This window comes from Cervus elaphus, chromosome 11 (assembly GCF_910594005.1).
Source record: "Cervus elaphus chromosome 11, mCerEla1.1, whole genome shotgun sequence".
NCBI classification, from domain to species: Eukaryota; Metazoa; Chordata; class Mammalia; order Artiodactyla; family Cervidae; genus Cervus; species Cervus elaphus.
In genome coordinates, this window is record NC_057825.1 from 19,103,155 (window position 1) to 19,125,727 (window position 22,573).

Consider the following 22,573-nt stretch of genomic DNA (forward strand, 5'->3'; position numbering starts at 1 on the left):
ATATTCCCAAAGAAAATTTTAAGTTAGAATACCACTTAAATGTAATTATCTTTGTGTCACCATTGTTGTCCATGTTAATTCAGATGAAGTGATTAAGTTAAATATTACCTAAAATGAAAATGGTGGTCTCTGAATTTTAAAACTCCCAAGGTTAAAGTAGGAAAAATGTGTTCTTTACCATGTGAAAGGATCAGAGAAATATTATAAAATGTGTTTACTTATTTTCACCTTTCCCTCCTTAGAAATTCACACCAGAATGAACAGTCTCCCTGGAAAAGTCTCTGCTTGGGGTCCCAGGTGCCCTAAGCAGTCACCCTACTGGGGCCTGAAGACAGGGACCTCCTCTCCCACCCCCCACCCAGCCACCCCAAATGCAGTGTGTTCCTGCCAAGCCCTCTCCACGCCCATCTAGACACACTTTCTTTCTCAAAGCACAGCCCAGGGATCCGAATCTGCTCACGCCAGGGCTCGTGCAGACCAGACCAGGGGCTCCCCTGCCTGCCCACTCCTCACCACTGCCTGATGATCAGAATTGGGGGCGGGGGTTGGCCTCAGAGTCTGCATTTCATCACCTGGCACCCCACTGCCCATCCCCAGGCACAGAGGGTAGGGACTACCCCCCACCACCCACCTCCCACCCCCTGACCTCAACCGTCTTCATCTTCCCTCTGTCTGAAAAGGTGTCAAGAAGAGCTCCTTTCTTTTGGTACCTCTGCACCCACAGCACCTCCTATGTTTGGCATTTATTGTCACCTGATTCTGCGTGTGTACTGTTGTCCTGACTAGGCTTTATTGTCCTTTGAGGCTGGGGGCCATTTCTCATGGCTTCATACAGAACCCTACCTCCAATATTTGTTTAATAAATGTCTTCGATGAAAGTAATGATTACTTTTTTTAAAAAGCAAAATTACAAAAAGCATCCTGCCTTCTTATCAGTTTACCACAGTGCAATGGTCACCACTTAATGGATGAACTTAGTTGTCTGCCTTCCAGACACTGGTTGTGAAACAAACTGAAGTACTTTTAAGACAGAAGGGGAAAAAATGGACATAGCTTTTGCCCAAGTATACGTGTGGCCTCACCCCGTAACTATATGATGCTCACAAGGTGCCAGGCACTGTCCTCAGCACTTGACACAAATCACCTCTTTCGATCCTTTCATCTCATCTCAGATGACGTGGTGCTATGATTATCTTAGAAATAAGGATGTTGAGACATTCTGATCCCAGGTAGCCTAGCTCCAGAATCTGTAGGCTTTGCCAGCTTGCAGCGCTGTGTCTCAAAGACACAGTGTGGAAGCTAAGTGTGGAAGCTAAGGAACCCCAGTGCTACCCAGAAGGAGACAACATTAGCCTGCATGAGTGGAGTGCACCCTCACGGACACTCACTCCTAACCTCCACCCTAACCCTGCCTGTACTCTCTGCTCCTCATCTCTCAATCACTAGCTCCATTCAACTAACCCCTAAGCTATAAGTCGTCCCCCCTCACTGTCACCGCCAACATCTCATCCATCACTCAGCTTTGGCAGTCCCATCACCAAGTACCTCTCTGGTCTGTTTCCCGTCTTCCATGACACAGTGACTGCCCAAATCAGGCCCTCATCGTCCCGCTTCTGTGTGTGTTAGTTACTCAGTTCTATCCAATCTTTGCGACCCCACGAACACAGTAGCCCGCCGAGCTTCTATGTCCATGGGATTCTCCAGGCAGGAATATTGGAGTGGATTGTCATTCCCTTCTCCAGACAGTCTTCCCGACCCTGCGATCAAACCATGGTCTCCTGCCTCGTAGGCAGATTCTTCACCATTTGAGCTACAGGAAAGTCTCAAAACCTCTCACCTTGACAATTTCTCATTCCCTCTGCCAACAGTTATTTTCCAAAAGTAGGCCAAAACACTTTGAGGCTCAAAACCCTTTGATGGCTTTCTGCTGCCTGCAAGCCGATGGCTTGGCCTGGGGTCCATTAGACTGTGGCTCCCACACAACCAGCCCTGCCACAGCCCTGCCCCCACTCCCTGCATCGAGGGCAAGGGGCTCCTGGGTGAGCCGTGACCCACACACTCAGTACCTTTGCCCCTGCTGTATTCTCTCTCAGGAGCTTCCTCCCTTGTCTCAGGAGGACGTTTATTTTTCTGTGATGACCCTGCTCAAATACTACTTCCTCCACTTTCCCCGCCTCGGTTCCTGGCAGGATCCATCCTTCCCAACTCAGGGAGATTTGTTTCTTGTTAGGGTATTTATACCATTTGTACTAAGGTGCCCGGGTCTCTAGATTGAGCTATTTGACTGCCAGACTGTGAGTAAGGGCTGGGGGAAGACACTTGAGAACTTGTGTGAAGAACAGAGTTGACAAAGGTAAAAGTAACATGTGAAAGAAAAAGCATGTTTAGGAGATTTCACACATCTAATTGGTGACAATGAGGTTTATGCAGCTAATGTCCACTTCCTACCAGAGCTCATCAGAAACTTTGCAGGACTTTTCCTCTACGCATTTTCGAGGTGATGCCTGCACATCGGTTTTGCTTTACTAAGGATTGTATGTCAACTAAGAAGCATTTTGTGGTGCTTTGCCTGGTCCTTCCCTCTACTTGTCAGCAGCCCTCTGGTTTCATGTCCCTGAATTAGCATCTCCATCCTCTGATTCCCACTATAGCCCCAGAGTAGAGACTTATGGATTTTTTGTGATGCTTTGAGGAACCTTTATTAAAAGGATTAAAGGATACCTACGTAAGTAATCCTCAGCTATTTCCCAATCTCCAAGTAATACAGTCATAGTGATGCCCACGATAATTTCAGACCAAACGCACATCAGTTATGAAACTCCAGGACCTGCTTCTACTTCTTTTTCTCTCTTGATGCTTGTCGCAAAGTTCTCCTGGCTTTTTTCCCCTTCTCGTTTCAACCTCTACATCTTCCCTTCTCTAATTATCACCAAAGACGTAACTCAAAATTCCAGAGACTGGAATGGATAGCGTCATGGCTGAAAGAAGATACACAGCAGTGAGTGTATCTACACATAAAAACAGAGTTCATGAACTGTCAACTTTGGGCAAGTGACTTAATCACGTTCCCAGTTTCCTACCTATACGTGAGGTAATTATTCTCTTACAGTAAAAATTGATGACCCTAGAGCCTATTATTCAGAGTGAAGTAAGTCAGAAAGAGAAAGATAAATATCGTATACTAATGCAAATATATGCAATCTAGAAAGATGGTACTGATTAAATTATTTGCAGGGCAGCAAAGGAGAAACAGACATAGAGAACAGAACTATGGACACGGCAGGTGGGAGGAGAGGGTGAGATGTATGAAGAGAGTAACACGGAAACTTACATTACCATATGTAAAATAGACAGCCAACAGGAAATTGCTGTGTGTCTCAGGGAACTCAAACAGGGGCTCTGCGACAATCTAGAAGGGTTGGATGGGGAGGGAAATGGGAGAGAGGTTTGGGAGGGAGGGAACATGGTGTACCTATGGCTGATTCTTGTCAATGTTTGACAGAAAACAACATTTTGTAAGGCAATTAAGCTTCAATTAAGAAATAAATTTTTAAAAAATTTGATGAGATGCAACAACATCTTTAAATGGATCTTAGCTGAGGGTGTTTTACCACTCGAACCCTTTTCTTCAAAGAGGAGAATATGCAAATGTGAGCCAGCAGGCAGAGTCAGGGCCTCCCAGTTCCCCTGATCAGGGCGTTTTCATGAAATGACAGGAAGCATCATGGCTCCACCTCGAAGAACGTTAGTCACAGGCCAGAGAGGTTTCCCGGGGGTGAAGGCCAGTGTTCCTAAGCTGAGAGTGCTCTGACAGCTCTGTTGCAACTATTGAGCCTTCACCGGAATGATTGATCTACAGTGAAGCCATGAGAAAAGAATGTGAGCTATCTGGGTTCAAGTTGCCAGAAAGAGGGTGACACCCAGCTTGACATGGCTCTTCGGCCTCCATTAGAAATGCGTCTGCGTCAAGTACCAGGTACCTGACAAGACTCACCTGAGACTGCAGCTGTCCTGGCCCGACAGGTGGGCAGGCAGGGGAGGGGCAGAGGCTCCAGGAGCAAGTGATGCCACTGAGGATATTTGAGAAGCGAGGGCATGGAGACCAAACCACGGAGAGTCCTCGGGGTTGGCGTGTTCTCCAAGCTTGGGAATTAACTATGCTTGTTTCATCGCTAAGTCATGTATGACTCTTCACCACCCCATAGACTGTAGCCCACCAGGCTTCTCTGTTCATGGGCTTCTCCAGGCAAGAATATTGGAGTGGGTTGCCATTTCCTTCTCCTTCCTTAGAGAATGAACAAACGCCATCTCCCAAGACATGTCGTCACAAGAAACCCCCAGCCATGACTCCGCCACATCTCTTCGAGTGTCCAGGCTGCTCCATGGTGGGGGCACAGGAGAAACACCAGGTATCATGCAGAAATACGTACCAGCAGCACCAAAGCCTGGGGAGAAAGTGTGGGATTTGGAAACAAGACGCCTGGCTTCATACCCCAAATTCACTGGCTATGAGACTTTGAAAATGTTTGATTTCTCTGGACCTTGTTTATCCATCTACAAGATGGGCGTAACCCTGTCTCACAGGGTTGCTTTAAGAATCGAATGACTCAGGTATGCTTTGAATCTGAAATGCCTCCAGAAGGTGACTGTCATTACCATCCTGAATAACAATGATCGTTGATCCTCTGTGTGTGTGTTTTTAGTTGCTCAGTTGTGTCCGACTCTTGCGAACCCATAGACTGTAGCTTGCCCGGCTTCTCTGTCCAGGGGATTCTCCAGTCAAGAATACTGGAGGGGGTTGCCATTTCCTTCTCCAGGGGATCTTCCCAGCCCAAGAAATGAACCCGGGTCTCCCGTGTTGCAGGCAGACTCTTTACCAACTGAGCTACAAAGGAAGCACCTCTATAATATGCTTATCCCCACACTAGATGATGAGGGATTTTTAAAAATATGATACATAGTTTCTGTTCCTTAAGCAGTTTATAGTACAGTTAGGAAAATGAGGAGATGGAAGATTTAATATTTATTGAGTTCTAAAAGATCTGGTGGGGTTTCCTAGGTGGCTCAGCGGTAAAGAATCTGCCTGCCAATGTAGGAAGTGTGAATTTGATCCCTGGATTGGGATGATCCCCTGGAGAAGGGAATCATGAAACGTAACAAACCAATCAGCCCTGGGCGATAGGGGTCATTAGCCCATATTCTCCAGGGGTTCCATAATTTCCCAAGTCATAGAGCTGGGAGACAAGGGTGGAGATGTCAAACTCTCCCTTCCACACCTCGTTTGTACAGAGTGGATGACTTTCATCTCACAGGAGGCACTAGCAAACAGGGCAAGACACAGTGGCTCTGGTGAACTGGCTGGTACAGATTCCTGGAAGTCAGGCATGGAGGCTGTGCCCTTGTCTTACAACTACTTCCGCTGTCCCTTCAATAGGGGCTGCCTCTGATGAGCCTACCTGTGAATGGTTGGTCAGGCTACAGCTAGGTCAAACAGCCAACAAACAAGCACTTGGAGGGACTGGACAGGGCTCAGACCCTGCTGGTCTCTAGAGAAGATGGAAGCCGCCCGTCCAGGGTCTTTGAGCCAGGCATCGCATGAGATTCTTTAATTGTATTATGTTTTTTCAATTCCTCAAAACTTGATACTGTTTTCCTCATTTTACAGATGAGGAAATTGGGGACTGGCAGTGAGGTAGACTGCTTAAGGTAAGAACAGGAGGCAGATCTGAGCTTGGAATCCAGATCTGATGGACTCGAAATCATCCCCTCAAACTCTTGCAAAATTTAATTACCTAAAAGGTGGAGATGCTTTTGATGAGTGTTAAATGAAGGGTATCTGAGGAGGTGGGGGAGAAATTTGTATGGGAGGGAAAGGGGTCCTGGAGGAGATGACATTGGAGGCTGGCCTTGAAAGAAGAATAGGGACTGGAAGAGATGAGGTGGAGAGAAGAAAGAGCACAAGCAACCAGGGGCCTGAAATTGCCGGACGCTTTCAGGGGACTCTGTGATGGGGTCCAGGGTGCAGGGCGCTCTTTACTGGGACAAACATTTGTGACTGTGTGTTGGGGAACTTGAATACCAGGCTTAGGAGCTTGGACTGCCATCTGTAAACTGTGGGCAGGTAAGATCAGAACTATTCTTAGCAACTGCTATTAGAATCAGGAGACATTGAAGCTGGAAGGGACCGGATGACCCATCCAACCTCGTCCTTTCCCAGAGGCCCAGAGCGAAGTCACCCAGCAGGTCAGTAGAATCGGGGCTAGTACCTAGGCCTGTGACATTCCCAATCCACCTTCCAGTCTGTCTCTCTACTTCCACGGGGCTGTTAGAACCCAGGGGTCTCCTATGGGAGTGTGGCCCCAAATTCATTTGCTACTCTGAAGCCCAAGACTTGGAAAGCTACCTCAGAAATCTGCCTTCTCTTAAAAAAAAATGACCCTACCCTTTAAAATTTAATGACATTAAAAATGTCATTGCCAAACAACTGAAAGGACACTAAATCTCACTCGTGATTTTTTAAAATGCAAATTAAAAAAAAATTAGATACTAGTTTTCATCTAAAGGCTAGCAAAGTCTGAGCATGCTCCTGTCTGGGGAGGTCCCATGACCCATTGGTAGCAGTCCAATGGGGGCAGCCTTTTGGAAAACAGTTGGGTAAGATCTATACAGACTGGAACTGTGCACGCCTTTTTCACAGCACCAGCAATTCTGGAGATTTATTCTATGTCTGTACTTGACCAAGTGTGCAGAGTGTGTAGATAGAGGGATGTGTATTACAGAATGTAATTGTGGAAAACTGGAGATAAAAACACTAATTGCTTGCAGGTAGGGTCTAGTTATCACACATCAATACAAAGAAATAATCTGCAGCCATTTTTTTTCAGAGAGAGAGAGATTCTTTATTGAAACATTTAATACTGTTCTATTTCAAGTAAAGAATTTCACATTTTGCATAGAATTTAATCACACCTTAATTATAGGCAAGTCTTGTCTGACTCTTGCGACCGCATGGACTGTAGGCCCACCAGGCTCCTCTGTCCATGGCATTTCCCAGGCAAGAATACTGGAGTGGGTTGCCATTTCCTTCTCCAGGGGATCTTCCCAAACCAGAGATCGAAGTCAGATCTTCTGCACTCAGGTGGGTCTCCTGCATTGCAGGCGGATTCTTTAATGACTGAGCCACCAGGGAAGCTGATGCATAGTCTCAATAGTATATATATATATATATATGTATATATATATACGTATATATGTCAGTCGCCATCTCCCAATTCAACCGACCCCACAACAGCCATTTTTTAAAATACAGGCGATGTATACGTGTTGACATGGAAAACGTGTAAGACTCTATAGTAAGTGAAAGTGAGCAAGCTGAGGAGGGCCGTACACAGTATGGACTCCATTGTATAAGAAAATATACCATATGTATATTACTTGTGGATACACAGGAAATATCTGGAAAGTTATAGGAAAACTGGTAGCAGTGGTTATCTCCGGGGGGGAGGGACAGGATGGAGAAGGGAGCAGCTCTGTGCTCTAAACCCTCTGTATTGCTTACGTCTCCTTTTTTTAAACTATAAATATGTATTATTTTTATAATTCAAGAACAGTAGAAAAATTTAAATTAAAAAAGATATTGTCAACATCTTACAAATACAGATTTTTTTTTACATTTAAAACAACTATTTGTTTTTAATTGAAGGATAATCACTTGACAATATCGAATTGGTTTCTGCCATGGATCATGAATCAGTCATAGGCACACATATGTCCCCTCCCTCTTGAACCTCCCTCCCTCCTCCCTCCCCCCTCTGCGCTTCATTCCTCCCTCCCCCCTCCCTGCCCCATTCCTCCCTCCCTCCCCCCTCCCCGCCCCTAGGTTGTTACAGAGCCCCAGTTTGAGCTCCCTGATTCACACAGCAAATTCCAACTGGCTATACAGATATGGATTTTAACTTCCATTTTAGAGAGCACTTAAAGACAAATGAAACAAGCTGGCATTCAGATTTATAAAATGGACCCAATGTTTTTTATTAATACACCAGTTTTATAACAACCTCTGGCCTTTACTGTTCTTGTTTCTGGTTTTGTGGTTTGGTGTTCATTCATTCATCCCATATTGATCTTGCGCCTATTACATATCAGACTGTGGTGCTGGAGGAGACTCTTGAGAGTCCCTTGGACTGCAAGGAGATCCAACCAGTCCATCCTAAAGGACATCAGTCCTGAATATTCATTGGAAGGACTGATGCTGAAGCTGAAACTCCAATACTTGGGCCACCTGATGTGAATAATTGACTCATCTGAAAAGACCCTGATGCTGGGAAAGATTGAAGGCAGCAGGAGAAGGGGACAACAGAGGATGAGATGGTTGGATGGCATCACCAACTCGATGGACATGAGTTTGAGTAAACTCTGGGAGTTGGTGATAGACAGGGAGGCCTGGCGTGCTGCAGTCCATGGGGTTGCAAAGAGTCGGACACAACTGAGTGACTGAACTGAACTGATGTATCAGACAGGGGAATGGAAGCATGAGACTGTGCATCTCCTGCAATAGGACGGTCATTTAAACCAGTCGCAGATGTGGTACTGATGGGAGGAGGCTGAGGAGCAGAATGGATGCCTGCAGAGGAACATTATCTCTTCAGGGATCACTTCCTGGACATCTTCTGTGTGGATACCAGGAGGCTGGGGACAGGAAAATGGAAGCAGTACAATCTCTGCCCTCTCTTGAAAAGCTCCCACTATGGTGGAGATAGACACAAGTAGAGAATCAATTGCTACAGACAGAAAGTGGTAAGTGTGGTAAAGGGGTGATGCTTAAGTACTATGTGTGCACGTGGGACACTTAACCCAGCCCAGAAGGCTGTGGAGGCCACCTGAAGGAAGGGGAGGGAGTCCTAGCCCAGTCTGGAAGGTGGAGTGGCATCTCCCAAGCAGCAAGATGAGTAGGGGCTGGGGGTGGGGTGGGGCAGGGGAGGTTCCCAGGGAAGAGGACCACCGCCAGGAGCAGAGTTGCAAAAGGGCAGGCAAGCTGATCAGACACACTCCATGCAAAGGCATTGGGACTTATATCCTGAGTGTAGTAAGATGATGTGATCTAAAATCTGTGCTTTGTATAGGTCCCTCTGGCCATATCTGGAGATGGATCAGAGGAAGAAGAGGGAAGGACTACGTACAGAGACACTGTTTCTCAAGTTGAGTCTCATCTACAGCACAACTCTGCAGAGCTGCACCATTCCTGGGAACCACCTGTACTATTACTTAATTTCTTTTTAAAGTTAGACCACTTTAAAAAAATAAAATTTCTTTAAACGAGTTGCTTCTACTGCTGCTGCTAAGTCGCATGAGTCGTGTCCCACTCTGTGCGACCCCATAGACGGCAGCCCACCAGGCTCCTCTGTCCCTGGGATTCTCCAGGCAATAATACTGGAGTGGGTTGCCATTTCCTTCTCCATTGCATGAGTGAAGTCGATCAGTTGTGTCCGACTCTTTGAGACCCCATGGACTGTAGCCTACCAGGCTCCTCCGTCCACATCCATGGGATTTTCCAGGCAAGAGTACTGGAGTGGGTTGCCATTGCCTTCTTAAATGAGTTAGTGAGTAAGAAAAAAGAAGAGACTCTCTGGCTTTAGCATGGTACTCAGGGCTAGAGGACAGAAGCTGACAATGGCAGAAAAGTGAAAAAAGTGAGGGTGAAGTCGCTTCAGTCATGTCTGACTGCAACCCCATGAACCGTACATAGCCTGCCAGGCTCCTCTGTCCATGGCATTTTCCAGGCAAGGATACTGGAGTGGGTTGTCATTTTCTTCTCCAGGGGATCTTCACGATCCAGGAATTGAGCCCAGGGCTCTGGCACTGCAGGCAGACTCTCTACCGTCTTAGCCAGCAGGAAGGAGACAGTGAGAAGTGTCTGTGGCTGCTGTTTAGGCCCCAGGAGACCTGGAGATCAGGGAGCAGGAAGATGGTGGGAGTGGATGAGGGGTTGGGGCTAAGTAGAGGTCCTGATGGCTTCCATGTTGCTAAATCCTCATCTTCCTTGACATCCTGGCAGCATGTGACCTGGTTGACCACGGTTTCCTCCTTGGTTCCATTTTCCTCCTCCCTCAGGGACCGCCACCCATCCCCCTGTCCTGTCTTCTCTGCAGAATCCTCTCCCTCTCTGTTGGAGGCTCCAGGATCCAGTGTTGGTCCTGTTCTTTCCTCCCCACAGCCATTGTGATTCACCCCATCTCCAGGCTCTCAACACCATCTCTGTGCTGATGGTTCCCAGATGTCTTTTCAACCCAGACGTCTCCCCACGACTCCAGACTCATATCCAACCATCTCCTGATATGTCTACTTGGGTCTCCAACAAAAGCCTTGAAACAAACATGTTCAAAATGCAACTCCTGACCTCCCCCAGACCTCTTCTGCCTGCAGTCTTCCCCGTCTCAGCGATGGCTGAGCATTCTTCTCAGTTTTTGGCTGCAAACCTTGTAGTCCTCGACTCTCTTTTTTTTTTTCCTCACACCTCACATCTGGTTTTTAGGAAATCTTGTTGGTTTTACCTCCAGAATAGATCCAGCATTTGACCATTTCTCACTACTCTATCCCACCACCCTAAGCCAAGCAACTGTTTTCTTTGGCCTGGTCTTCCTGCTCCCAGATCTGTCCCCTACCACCCAACAGCCAGCTTCATCACTTTAAAACAACAAAGGCAAAACAACACGTGCCTTTGTTGCTGTTCAGTCGCTCAGTCCTGTAGGACTCTTTGCAACTCCACAGACGGCAGCACACCAGGCTTCCCTGTCCTTCAACATCCCCCAGATCTTGCTCAAACTCATGTCCATTGAGTCACGTGCCTGCCATACTCCAACTCTTTCGATGCTTCCCCACCTCACTCAGTGAAACCCAAGTCTGCACAAAGGCCCACAAGGCCCGCAGTGTTCCCTGTCCCCATCTCCCCTGTCCTTCAGCACCCCAGCCCTTCAGTGTGGGATTACTGAACACACCAGGTATCCCCAACTTCTGCCGTGCGGTGCCTCTGCCTGGACCACCCCTCCCCACCTCCTGAAGGCCTCACCTCCTTCAAGTCTTCAAGTGGATCCCACCCTCTGCTCCCAGCTGCTCTACTTTCCCTCCCGCATAGCTTTCTAACCTATCAGTACAATTAATTAATTTTGTTATGGCCTGGTACCCCCAAGTCGGATGCTGGAAGAAGGCAGGGAATATTGTCCCCTGTGTTCACTGCAGGTATCCCCAGCACCTAGAGCAGTGCCTGGCATAGAGGCCAGTCTCTCAATAAATACTTGCGGAAGGAAGGGCAGACCCTGGAGAAGGGAGCTTCCACTCGGAAAGGCCAGCTGGGGCCAGGGGCAGGCAGGGGTGGAAATGCATAGAAGCTGGCCGGGCAAAGGAGTGACAGAGGAGTGATGCGGCTTGGGGGTGCTGGGAGGGGCGGCAGTGGTGGTGGGGGAGGAAGAATACAGGGTGGCCGGGGACGTCCAGATGCGCTTCCCAGAGGGCTAAAGAGGTGGGCAGGGATGGAAGTTCGAGGCTGGTGGGGGCGTCCGGAGTTGTGGGGGGGCCCACAGAAGAGGGGGAAGGGACAGGCACTTGGGATGCGGGCGGCTGGGGTGCTGCTGGGGTGACCACTCGGCGGACACCCACCCCACCCTGGCCGCGGGGGGGAAAGGCGGGGAAGCTGGAGAGAAGCGCCGTCTTTGAGGTCGTGGCAGCTTTGCGGCTACTGTCAGGAAGCGAACAATCTAAAGTGGATGAACGGGGTGGGGGGTGTGGTTCTAAAGCCGGACAGTTTCGGGCGGCGGGGGGTGGGGGCGGGAAAGGCGAGGAGGGACACGTCTGCGCTTCCTCGGGTAAAAGGCAAAGGAGCCTCGTAAGGAAGGGGGACGCGCTCGGAGAGGTGAGAGGGACGAGAGGGTGCAGGGCCCCGGCTCCACCGGCCCCAGGCCGGGAGATGCCCGAGGCGGCAGAGCAGCGGACCGCGGGGCGCCGTGAAGATGCAGCCGCTAGGTTGGGAGGGGAGGCTCCACCACTGGAGCGGCGGTGGGCTTGGAAGAGCGCCCAGGGACCCGGGAAGGCGCCTCCTTCCCGGGTCCCGGCCCGTCCGGCGGGTGCGGCAGCCGAGCACGGTGACCGCGGGGCACAGCGGGTACGCAGCGCCCGGCCTCCCCAGCCGCGGGCGTGCCAGGGACCGCCGAGCGGCTGCAAGTGCGCGCCCGTGGGCCTCGCGGCTTGACCGGAGTCTGGGCCGGAGCTGGGCCCCGGAGCTCCGGGCGCGCCGCACGGACGCGGCCACGCGGAGCGGCCGGGCCCCGCCCCGCCCCCCGGGGCCCGTCGGCCCCGCCCCGCGGCCCGGGCCGCCGGCCAATCAGACCGCGGTGCCCGCCCCCCCTAGCCCCGAGGCCCCGCCCTGTGCTGGCGCCGCCAGCCAATGGGCGGCCGAGGCGGGGCGCCCTGTGCGCGCTGCCCGTGCCCGGCCGGCTCCGAGCGAGAAAAGCCGACCCAACCCGTCGGGGCCGCTGCTCCGGACCCGCCGCCGCCGCGCCGCCGCCGCCACCTCCTCCCCCCCGGATCGGGTGTACTGTCCCAACCCGAAAGTCCAGTTCTGCGGCCCGGCAGCGGCGAGCGAGCGCGATGACACAGGAGTACGACAAGTGAGTGAGGGCGCCGGCGTCCGCGAGGCCGGCCGTGCAGCCGGGGCCGCTGCTGCCCGGCCGGCCGGTCGGCCGGCCGCACCTGCCGGGAGGCCGGGCGGGGGGCGAGGGGCCCGGCGGCGGGAGGGGGCGCTCGGCTCGCCGTCCGCGGACTCCGCTTCTCCGCACCCCCGCCCTGCCTTTGTTCCTCCAAAGCCCCCCCTCCCCCCCACCTGGGGGGAGACCCCTGCCTTGGGGGGTGCGGGCCTGCTCTCCGGAGTGGAACCCCCCCACCCCGCCCGCAGCTTCGGGGTCCTGGTCTGGGGTGGGTGGGCCACCCCTCGGGCGCGCCCCGATTCTGCTCCCCGGGGTAGGGGGGCGCGGAGGCCTCGCGCCCCCGCGCCCCCAACCCGAGCGGCTTTGCTCTTCGGGACGCGCTTCGCGGCTGCAAAAGGGGAGCCTTCTCAGGTAATCAAGTCTCTCGTCGCTCAACCGTGTCGTTCGGCCGCCTGCTAGAACCTCGGAACCGAGAGATCTAGGGAAAAGTTGAAGTGCTCGGGTGTCCTGGCGTTTTCTCTTTTTTTCCCCTGGCTGACTGTGTGAGTGAGAAAATTGCTGTTGGAGTTCTTTTGCCGCTTGCATCATTGGTGGTAATTACAGATTGCTGTAATTAAAAATGCTCAGAAATATCAAGAAGGATGAGACTTTGAAATCAGGGTGGTAAACTAGGAAGCTTTGTCCTTACTAATAATGCTTTCATGGAGCTCGTGATTGAAGAAATGTTTTCATAAACTGTAAGGCAGTAATGTAAGCCGTTAACATTAGGAGACACCCGGCGAGGGACGCTTCTGTATATCCTTTGCAGCTTTTCTGTAAATATAAAATCGTTCAGAAAAAAATGCAAGTCGCACCCAACCAATCAGTTATATTTGAGATCAGTGAATCCGGGGCACAGCAGTACTTCTCCCAGTTTTGTAATTATTTGCTGAGAATCATTTTGTGTAAGGGTGCTATTTTTCTGGAGGAGAGGTTTAGATAGTATTATGTATGGAACAGCTTAAGTGAAATAACTTAACCTTGTGTTGTACAGTATGCAGATAAATTATTGCTTGAAAATATATAATTCAAGGAGAGGGCAGTGATGAGCCTTTAGGGACTGTCATGAGGAAGTAGACTAAAAAAGGCAGCTGGTTTCGTGTTTATTTCTTGACTTATAGTTTAGATAAGGCATATTTCCAGAGCTAAAATTTTGGCCTGAGGCACAGTTTGGAAATAGTTTAAGACACCTTCAGGGTGATCACACACAAAATCATTTGCAAAGAAATATTTATTTTCTGTTGCTTGTGCAGATTTGGGATGGGGGTGGGAGAAGAAGGGAAGCTGAAGAACTAGCATGAGGGGAACTGAATGAGCCAAGTGCTGTCATATAGTCTTCTGGAAGTAGCTGTTACACTCTTAATATTACAGCTTAGCAAGACCCCAGAGAGTCATCCCGGGGTACCACTGGCTCAGCAGCTCTTGTTCTGTCCTCCTGGTGGCACAAGGAATGCCCCTTTGTATATTCTTAATTTTTTTTAAAATTTGAGATTTGTAGGAAGTCTTCATTTTTAAACTGAACATGCACTTTGAACAACCCATTGTGTTTGTTTTGTGTTAAAATAGTATACCACCTTCAAGATTTCTTTTCCTACCAAATGTGCACTCCTTGAAATAAGATTTAATTTTGACTGAGGATGAATTAAGTTGTTGGATTTCCTCCCCCCCTCCTTTTTCAGAATCTCTGTTTTTAAAGGGCCTAGGTGACTGCCAAACCCTAACCTTGTTGATTACTTGAGAAGATAATCAGTCTTTCTACATTCACTTTTAGAGTAGGTAGGTCACCTTTAGGCAATTTACATATTTCATTTGTGTGTTGCAATGAGAATAGCTCTTTTAATTTGCTTGTTAGAATAGTGATAATTCGGAGTAGTTCTGAATATTTAAACTTTTTTTTTTCAAGGAAAAAAGTGCTTAATTTTGCTGGAGGTAGTTTTCCACTTTTTTCTTTTTATTGACTTACTCAACAGAGCCAACTGAACAGTTGTTGAGGCTGTTTACATTTCAGGTTTTTGGAATCAGTCATGTTTGCTTTACTCTTTTAAGTTAAATCTTCTATAAGACTCTACTAAAGTTCTCTGTTGATGTTCTGGATTTTTCCCACCAAACTACAGCATTAATATGAAGCAGTTCTTGCCCCATGTGAAAAACCAGGAAAGATTTTTGAGGACAGATTCCCCAACCTAAAAAAAAAAAATCTTTTTTCCTAAAAAAAAAAAATCTCTTTTTGTCCAGCGGCTTCATTTATTATTGTAGATTCTTAAGTGTTTATCTCTAAGATAAACAGTGAACTCCCAAGCCAGAAAATTGTGTCTCCTTATTGGTTTACAGTCCCCTTTGGCCACATTCCATGCTCAATCTGCTGGTAATCAGTAGAATATTCTAAGTTTCTCATATACCCCCGAGGATTAAACCAAGTTATCCCTTCTTCCTTCCATCCCCCCTTCTCTCCCCCTTGTTGGTAGTTTGAGGCATGGCATCACCCAGAGAAGGAGGGAAATAGCAGTATAGGAGCTTGAGGATGGAACCGGATGTACTGTTGAAGAGGGGACAGTCCTGAGTGCCTGTGTTTGAGGAGAGTGCATGTTCTTGGCCTTACTTTGTCCTTGTGTTTGTTTATGTAAAGCGTTTGAATAGCTTCACATTTTCTTGGAGTGAGTTTTTGACTTTTGGTTTTAGTGGGGTTTTTTTGTGTGTCCTGGGTTCCACGTGAAGGTTAACTGCAGGTTCCCTGGCTGTCTAAATATTGTACATCTTCCTGGGTGACCCATTGGGCTACATTTAAGTGGGTTGTCTTCTGATCGTGTCTTAACTTACTTTACTAATGATGAAATGATGAAACAGTGGACTCTTTTATTGCAAAATCAAGAATTGGCTGTTTGCTTTTTCAAAAATTAGCTTATGATGATTTGCCATAGAAGAAGATGTGATATATATATATATATATATATGTATATACACACACACACACACATATATGTTGTTTTTTTCTTTTCTTTTTAAAAAAATCTCTCCCAAGCAAACGGCCAGTGTTGGTTCTTCAGAATGAAGCACTTTATTCACAGCGGCGTTCCTATACTAGTGAGGATGAAGCCTGGAAGTCTTTCCTGGAAAACCCGCTCACTGCAGCAACCAAAGCGATGATGAGTATCAATGGTGATGAGGACAGTGCTGCCGCGCTGGGCTTGCTCTATGACTACTACAAGGTGGGTTTGCTTGCTCTTCAGAACCCCGTAACTACTGTCCAAGGTGCACTTGATCCAATAGCATATAAAACAGTAATTTGCTGGTAGACTGTAATGCAAGTTGCTTCTGTAGTGACTATAAATCGTTTAATGAGTGCTTTGACGTACTGTGGTTCAAAGCTGAAAATCTACAATCACAGAATCAAAAGGTGGTTTCTAAAATGTATGAAGTAGCCAACTGTTCTAGCTCTATCTGAAAGGTGAAGTTACTGCGAAAGAAGAAATTCTCTGTGCCTTAATGAGGTCGATCATTTCTTCAGAGGTAGCTCTTAGCACCATCTAGAGTGGACAGGGGTTCCCTTTGCCCGTGTGCTAGCCCTTTCTTCCTAGGTAGTCTGCGTGGTTTCCTTTCCTTTAAATGGTATTGCGGGCATCTGATTTGATTTGATTGTGAGATTTCTTGGGGGAAAAAAAAACAACTCATATTTTCTAGATTTTCTAGTTTAAGGTTCAGGATGTGTTTTACTGTCTGTTCCTTGAGGTTTGGATTAGTTTTAATTCAGTGCAGTCTGTCCTCTGCCTGAGGCTTTACCTGGTGTTTGTGTCTGGATTGACACCCCTGGTCTGTGTCGTCATCATTAGCCCAGTGATACTAGCTACCACCTACCGATTACCTATACTAGATGTGCTAGACGTGTTACCAGAATGCATGTTGTTTCTGATCCCTCTAGGAACCCTGCAAGATCGCTGCCATTATCCCCATTTTGCGGGTGATAAAAAATAAGGTTCTCAGGTCACATGACTAGTATGTGCAGCCAGGACTTCGGGTTATGCCAGGCCCCCTCTTCTGTATGCCATGCTGCCTCCTGGGGGCGGGGCTTTGCTTGCTGTGTTCACTGTGGCATCCTTTTTAACCAGTAACCCACATGCAGGGATGGCTATATATTACAGTTTATTTTCACCATCTTTTTGTCTTTAAAACTTCCATACCTGTAGAAAACTTAAAATAAAAAGATAGCTAATTCTCAGATACTTTCACCCAAATTCACCAGTTTCCAGCTCTTTGTTACCTTCTGACACTGTATTCTTTGTGGAATACAAAAAAGGCACAGGGTAAAAAGCAAAGAAGATAGCTTGATTATCAAAATTGGGTGGGGAGGGGGAACCTAAACCAAAGCTCTGTTTTCTGATATAAGGCCATGTGTCCAGCTTGTTGTGTTTGAGGGAATGAGATAAGGTTTTTTTTCCCCCTTAGATAGGAACGGAAACTTACATAGTAACCAAGGATGCTAGAAGAAACTTTGCCTGGGAAGTGTAGCCACAAAAGTTTCCTTTGAAGTAGAACTCATATATCTGTTCTTCTTGTGGCTTGTTTTATTGACTCAGTATAGAAACTGTAAGTTCTTAAGTATTAATTATGAAGTTTGAAGTTAGATATTTTTAACTGAAACTTTTGAGAATGGGAGGAAACCAACAAGTTTAGTGCCAGAAAAACCTGTGGAATAACACTAGTTGCAGTGATTTTATGTGCGTGTGTTTTAAATAAAGGGTCCTGAAAGTATTATACATCTTAGGAGGAAATAAATCCTCATGTCTGCCCATCAAGGGTGGCAGTCTTAGTAGTACTATATGTCAGCCTTCTTGCAACAGATGTCCCGTTACTTATTTTCCTTTTTTAAAAACTGACTTACTTGTTTCAATTCTTTGGATGTACCCCTCAGTCATTTTTCCATAATAACCTTGGTAAAGCTTAAAAAACACGTTGTTACTACCAGAAACAATAATTCATTCTGCCTGTAAGGGTAAAATAAGAATGTAGAAATAGAGTTTCTACTTTTACATTGAAAACTAGTTTCAAACGTCTTAGTTTTTGGAGTATGTGTTGCAGAGAAGTCTCAGTTGAGTTGATGTCTGCAGGACATCCACTAACGTTGGCCTGCTCTCCCCTGTGCAGAGAAGCAGACTCGAAAAAGGAATAGACCCAACAGAGTCTGCTTTGTCCTTTGAGTGATAGACATTGTGAATCCCAGCGTCTCTGACAAAATGTATCATTTGGAGCCACCTTTTGGATCTTGGAGTGAATTGTTAATGTGGCTGATGCCTTTGATTTTGCATTTGATCCGAAAGGAAGGGTAGCAGAGAAGAGCAGGGAGAATGCTCAAAGAGCCTGGTTGTCTTTTCAGTAACTTTTTCTCTGTCATGTTACATAGATAAATGGGCAAAGCCCGACCAGAGGTATTTCTCTTAAGAGATGAAACCCACACTTCATGACAAAGTAGATTTGTGATGTTCTGAGTTTCTTTGGCAACTGAATAGAAGCTGGTTTTTGCATATCAACCCAGTGACCAGATTGTGGACTCCTGGAGAGCAGACACTCTCTTATTCATTGTGCTTCCTTGGAGCCTGGGGTTCGGTAGGCAGTCCATAGTCACCTGAAGGGTTGCACTTACTGAAAAGTAGGGATTGTGTCTCTACTTTGGGAGTGAAAACTAAATTGTGGTCCTGTGTGTTGATATCTCAGGTTCCGCGAGAGAGAAGGTCATCAGCAGCAAAGGCAGATGTTGAGCATCCTGAGCCGGACCATAGCAAAAGGTAAGGTTTAAGACAGAGCGTGGAACAGTATGCTACAAATTCCCGGTTTCTGTGAAAGTTAAAGCAAGAGCTTGTTTAAGTGAACAGGAACTAGAGGAAGACATGGATAATTTGGACTCTTTATATCTGAACACAGATTTCATTACTGATCTGCCCCTTACTCTGATTCTGTTACTGAAAAGTCACCAGTTTCTGTAGGAGAACTTCTCTTTTCTCGAAAACAAAAACAATTAACTGTCTCCTCATCCAAAGGAATTTTTTTTTTCATTATTAACAACATGACTGCACTGTTTCCTTATTTGTCTTTTAGGTTCTCTTAAGAACAGTGTGGCTTAAGGCAATGGCAGGGGTCCATTTAAAAAAGTCATCACCAATGACCTTAAATAAGTACCCATGTGAAACTTAATAGAGTATGTTCAGCTGTATTCCAAATGCCTATCGAGGTTATTTTTGAAATATTTTAAGTTAAAACTTTCAGAAAATTAAGGCTTGACTTTATAGACCTGGGAAAAAAGCTAAATATATCTTTTAAATTGTTCTGAGTTCTATTAGTAGTACAAGAATGAAACATTTTTGAAGAAAGAATGATCACTTGGAATCCCACTCTGCTGACAGTTTATTTGTTTATTGTTTGGGCAGGCAGGTGCATTTTATGTGGTTGTGGTTGTATTCACAGGTAGGATTTTCTTCTACTTAATATGTTACATAAGTTTTTCTACATTGCTGTTTTAGTCTTCATAATTTGGAAAAGGGCTTATAGCTTTTATCTTTTACTTTTTGTTATAGGCACTTTCAAACATAACAAAAGTAGAGAAGTAGCATAAGCCAATAGATACTCAGCTTCAACTGTTATCAGCTTAATTCCTGCTGTTTGACCCTGGTTGCTGCTGTTGTTGTCCAGCCCCTAAGGCATGTCCGATTCTTGTGACCCCACGGACTGCAGCACACCAGATTCCCCTGTCCTCCACTGTCTCCCGGAGTTTGCTCAAACTCATGTCCATTGAGTCAGTGATGCTATTTAACCATTTCATCCTCTCTTGCCCCCTTCTCCTGCTGCCCTCAATCTTTCCCAGCATTGGTGTCTTTTCCAGTGAGCTGGCACTTTGCATCAGGTGGTCAAAGTATTGGAGCTTCAGCTTCAGCATCAGTTCTTCCAATGAATAGTTAAGTTGATTTCCTTTAGGATCGACTGGTATCTGTTTGATCTACTCTTCCCTTTCTCCAACTTTCTAATTAGTTAATATTTAAATTTTATTTATTTTTGCTGGAGTATTTTAAATCAGACCCTAGCTATCCTTAGTATCAGGGCTATATCTGATTTTTGCTGTTACAAAGCCTTAATGAACAACTTTCTAGATAGCTTTTTCTTTTTTCTTCTTTTTCTCTAAGGAAATTTCTTTAAAATAGTCATGGGAGTGAATTTATGGTTTTAAGTTTGAATATGTTATTGATCTTGAAATCTGCCAATTTACCAAATTGTTTTTTCCTTGTAAGTATCAGCCTGTATGATTTGAGGGAACTTTGAAAATGTATGAATTTTACCCTAAACTAAATATCAGCTTATATTGCCCAGGATATTTGTCGAGCCAAAAGTAACTCTATGTTGATGTATATGATGGTTTAATATAATCATGGGGTGGGGGGGTGGGGTTGGTGAAAGCGAAAGTGTTATTCGCTCAGTCCATGTCTGATTCTTAGTAACCCCATGGACTGTAGCCCACCAGACTCCTCTATCCATGGAATTGTCCAGGCCAGAATACTGGAGTGGGTAGCCATTCCCTTCTCCAGCGGATCTTCCCCACCTAGGTATCGAACCCAGGTCTCCCGCACTGCAGGCAGATTCTTTACAAGCACTGAGCCATCCCGGAAGCCCCCAGGAAAACTGACGGGTGTGGGCCCCCGTGTGCCAGGCATCACTGCACGCTTTTCAGCATACTCTCCTTTCATCCCCATCACAACTTTGTGAGGATAGGTACCGTCATTATCCTTATTTATAGATGAGCATGTAGTTACTGAGAGATCTTGAATCTACCTTGTCTGACTCTGGCATCTATACTTTAACCTCCAGCCTATACTGCTGCAGTTAATCACGAGTGTAGCTTCAGGCTGCAAGTAAAATATGACAATTTCATGGGGGTTATTGGAAATGAAATATAATAGAGGAAAGCTCTGAGTTCTCAGCATTCCAAATGAAGTTTTACTCAGTGCTTTGACCTGTAACTAGAGGGCCTTTTCCTTTCTCTTGTGATGGGTTATCATGCCATTGCCTATTCATTTGGCTTCTACCAAGTGTGTGGTTATTATTATTAACCAGGACCCAACAGCCCAGTGCCATTTGGAAAATTAAAATTGTCCCGGAATTGTATCAGCTCTGAGTTTGAAAACACGCTTCTCTCTCCTTAAAGAAACATACCAAACGTGACGGAGCAGCCCCTCATCTCTGCTGGCGAAAACAGAGTGCAGGTGCTGAAGAACGTGCCGTTCAACATCGTCCTTCCCCACGGCAACCAGCTGGGCATCGACAAGAGAGGACATCTGACAGCCCCCGACACCACGGTCACCGTCTCCATCGCGGCGATGCCCACCCACTCCATCAAGACAGAAAGCCAGCCCCACGGCTTTGCTGTGGGCATCCCCCCAGCAGTGTATCACCCCGAGCCCACGGAGCGTGTAGTGGTTTTCGACCGGAACCTGAACGCTGACCAGTTTGGCTCTGGCGCTCAACCCCCCAACGCGCAAAGGCGCACTCCAGACTCTACCTTCTCAGAGACCTTCAAGGAAGGCGTTCAGGAGGTACAGGAAACGCAAGCATCTTCCTAAGACGCTGCGTGTTTGTTTAAGTATTGGGTTCCACCTCTTCCTTGTTATGTAAGCTTGAAACTCAGCCTGAAGTGAGTGGATTGGGAACAAAACAGGTTTCTCTTTTTTTTTTTCTTTCTTTTTTTTTTTTAAGAGAAAAGATCCACAGGTATAATTTGTAAACTAAACCTATAAAACCAGAAATTATTATCAAGGGCACATGGCTAATCTTACCAGCAGCTAAGTTAACAATTATGATTTCAACCAAGCGCTTTGCTGGAGAGTAAGAAGGAAAGCCGAATACATAATCTTCCACAGACAACAGACACAGCCTCACAGTCTGTTTTTGGCTTTGGTCCTCAGCCAAAACAACCTCCCCGCAACCGGTCTTAATATAAAAGGTGTTATCATGTATTTGCCTCGTATTTCTTGGTTGGCAGTATTGTCGGGGAGCAGGTAGATCTCAATGACAAATGCACCGTGTGACATTTACCCATCACTTCCAATACTTCCGAGGGTTTCAGGGTGATAAACACATCACTCAGGTCAAAGTCAGGGACTGAGGATGTTTGGAACTGTGTTTAATGACTCATGGTGGGGTCAGAGAGTCCCTCCCCGCTTACAGAGTAAATAGAACAGTAGCCTTTCCTGAGAAGGCGCCCCGCTCTAGCCAGCCACAGTGCCAGCCTGGTACTGTTGTCTGAACTTGGTGCAGTGGTGGAGCTGACTCCTAAGGGTCATGAGATCTGGGGTGCAGACCCCAGAGTTTGGGCAGAAGTGGGATGTGTGGGAAGGGTGGGAGAAGATAGAAGGCAGCGCTTAGTGGGAGCACCTACATAGATTGTCTTAGTTTGACCAAGTGGCGTATAAAATAGACACTTTTTTCTTTCTAATTTTCTCTTTAAATTTTTTGTAGAGTTAAAATTTTTGTCTTAGACAAGTTTTAAAAGCGCGGTGGGTTGCCTTAAGCCACAGACTCTGCTGCTGTGCCCGACGTCGGTCTTCGGTGAGCCTGATCACCAGTTACATCCTTGTGGCTTATCACATTGGTATTTCAGGTTTTCTTCCCCTCGGATCTCAGTCTGCGGATGCCTGGCATGAATTCAGAGGACTATGTTTTTGACAGTGTTTCTGGGTAATAGTTGTCTTTCAATTTGATTTTTTAACTTTCAACTTGTGCAACTTAACTTTCTATTATTAATTTGATCTTGAAAAATCAGAGGTGGCTTTTGGCGGCTTTCAACTCTACCTTCTTGCAGTTAG

General features: G+C 46.7%; 1 protein-coding gene across 4 annotated transcripts in view; it reads left to right on the forward strand.

The window, feature by feature from the left end:
* Positions 1-11,880: 11,880 nt before the first annotated feature.
* Positions 11,881-22,573, forward strand: part of GRHL1 (grainyhead like transcription factor 1) — a 50,714-nt gene continuing 40,021 nt past the window's right edge. For 2 of the 4 annotated variants that reach the window (XM_043917091.1, XM_043917092.1), the window contains exons 1-5: positions 12,495-12,659; positions 15,754-15,940; positions 18,441-18,511; positions 20,917-21,304; positions 22,369-22,445. In XM_043917091.1, coding sequence (XP_043773026.1) covers positions 12,640-12,659; positions 15,754-15,940; positions 18,441-18,511; positions 20,917-21,304; positions 22,369-22,445 — 743 coding nt within the window. In that variant the 5' untranslated portion in view covers positions 12,495-12,639. Of the gene's footprint in view, positions 11,906-12,494; positions 12,660-13,121; positions 14,511-15,753; positions 15,941-18,440; positions 18,512-20,916; positions 21,305-22,368; positions 22,446-22,573 lie in introns of those variants that run through there. The other 2 variants (XM_043917094.1, XM_043917093.1) reach the window with 2 other exon arrangements.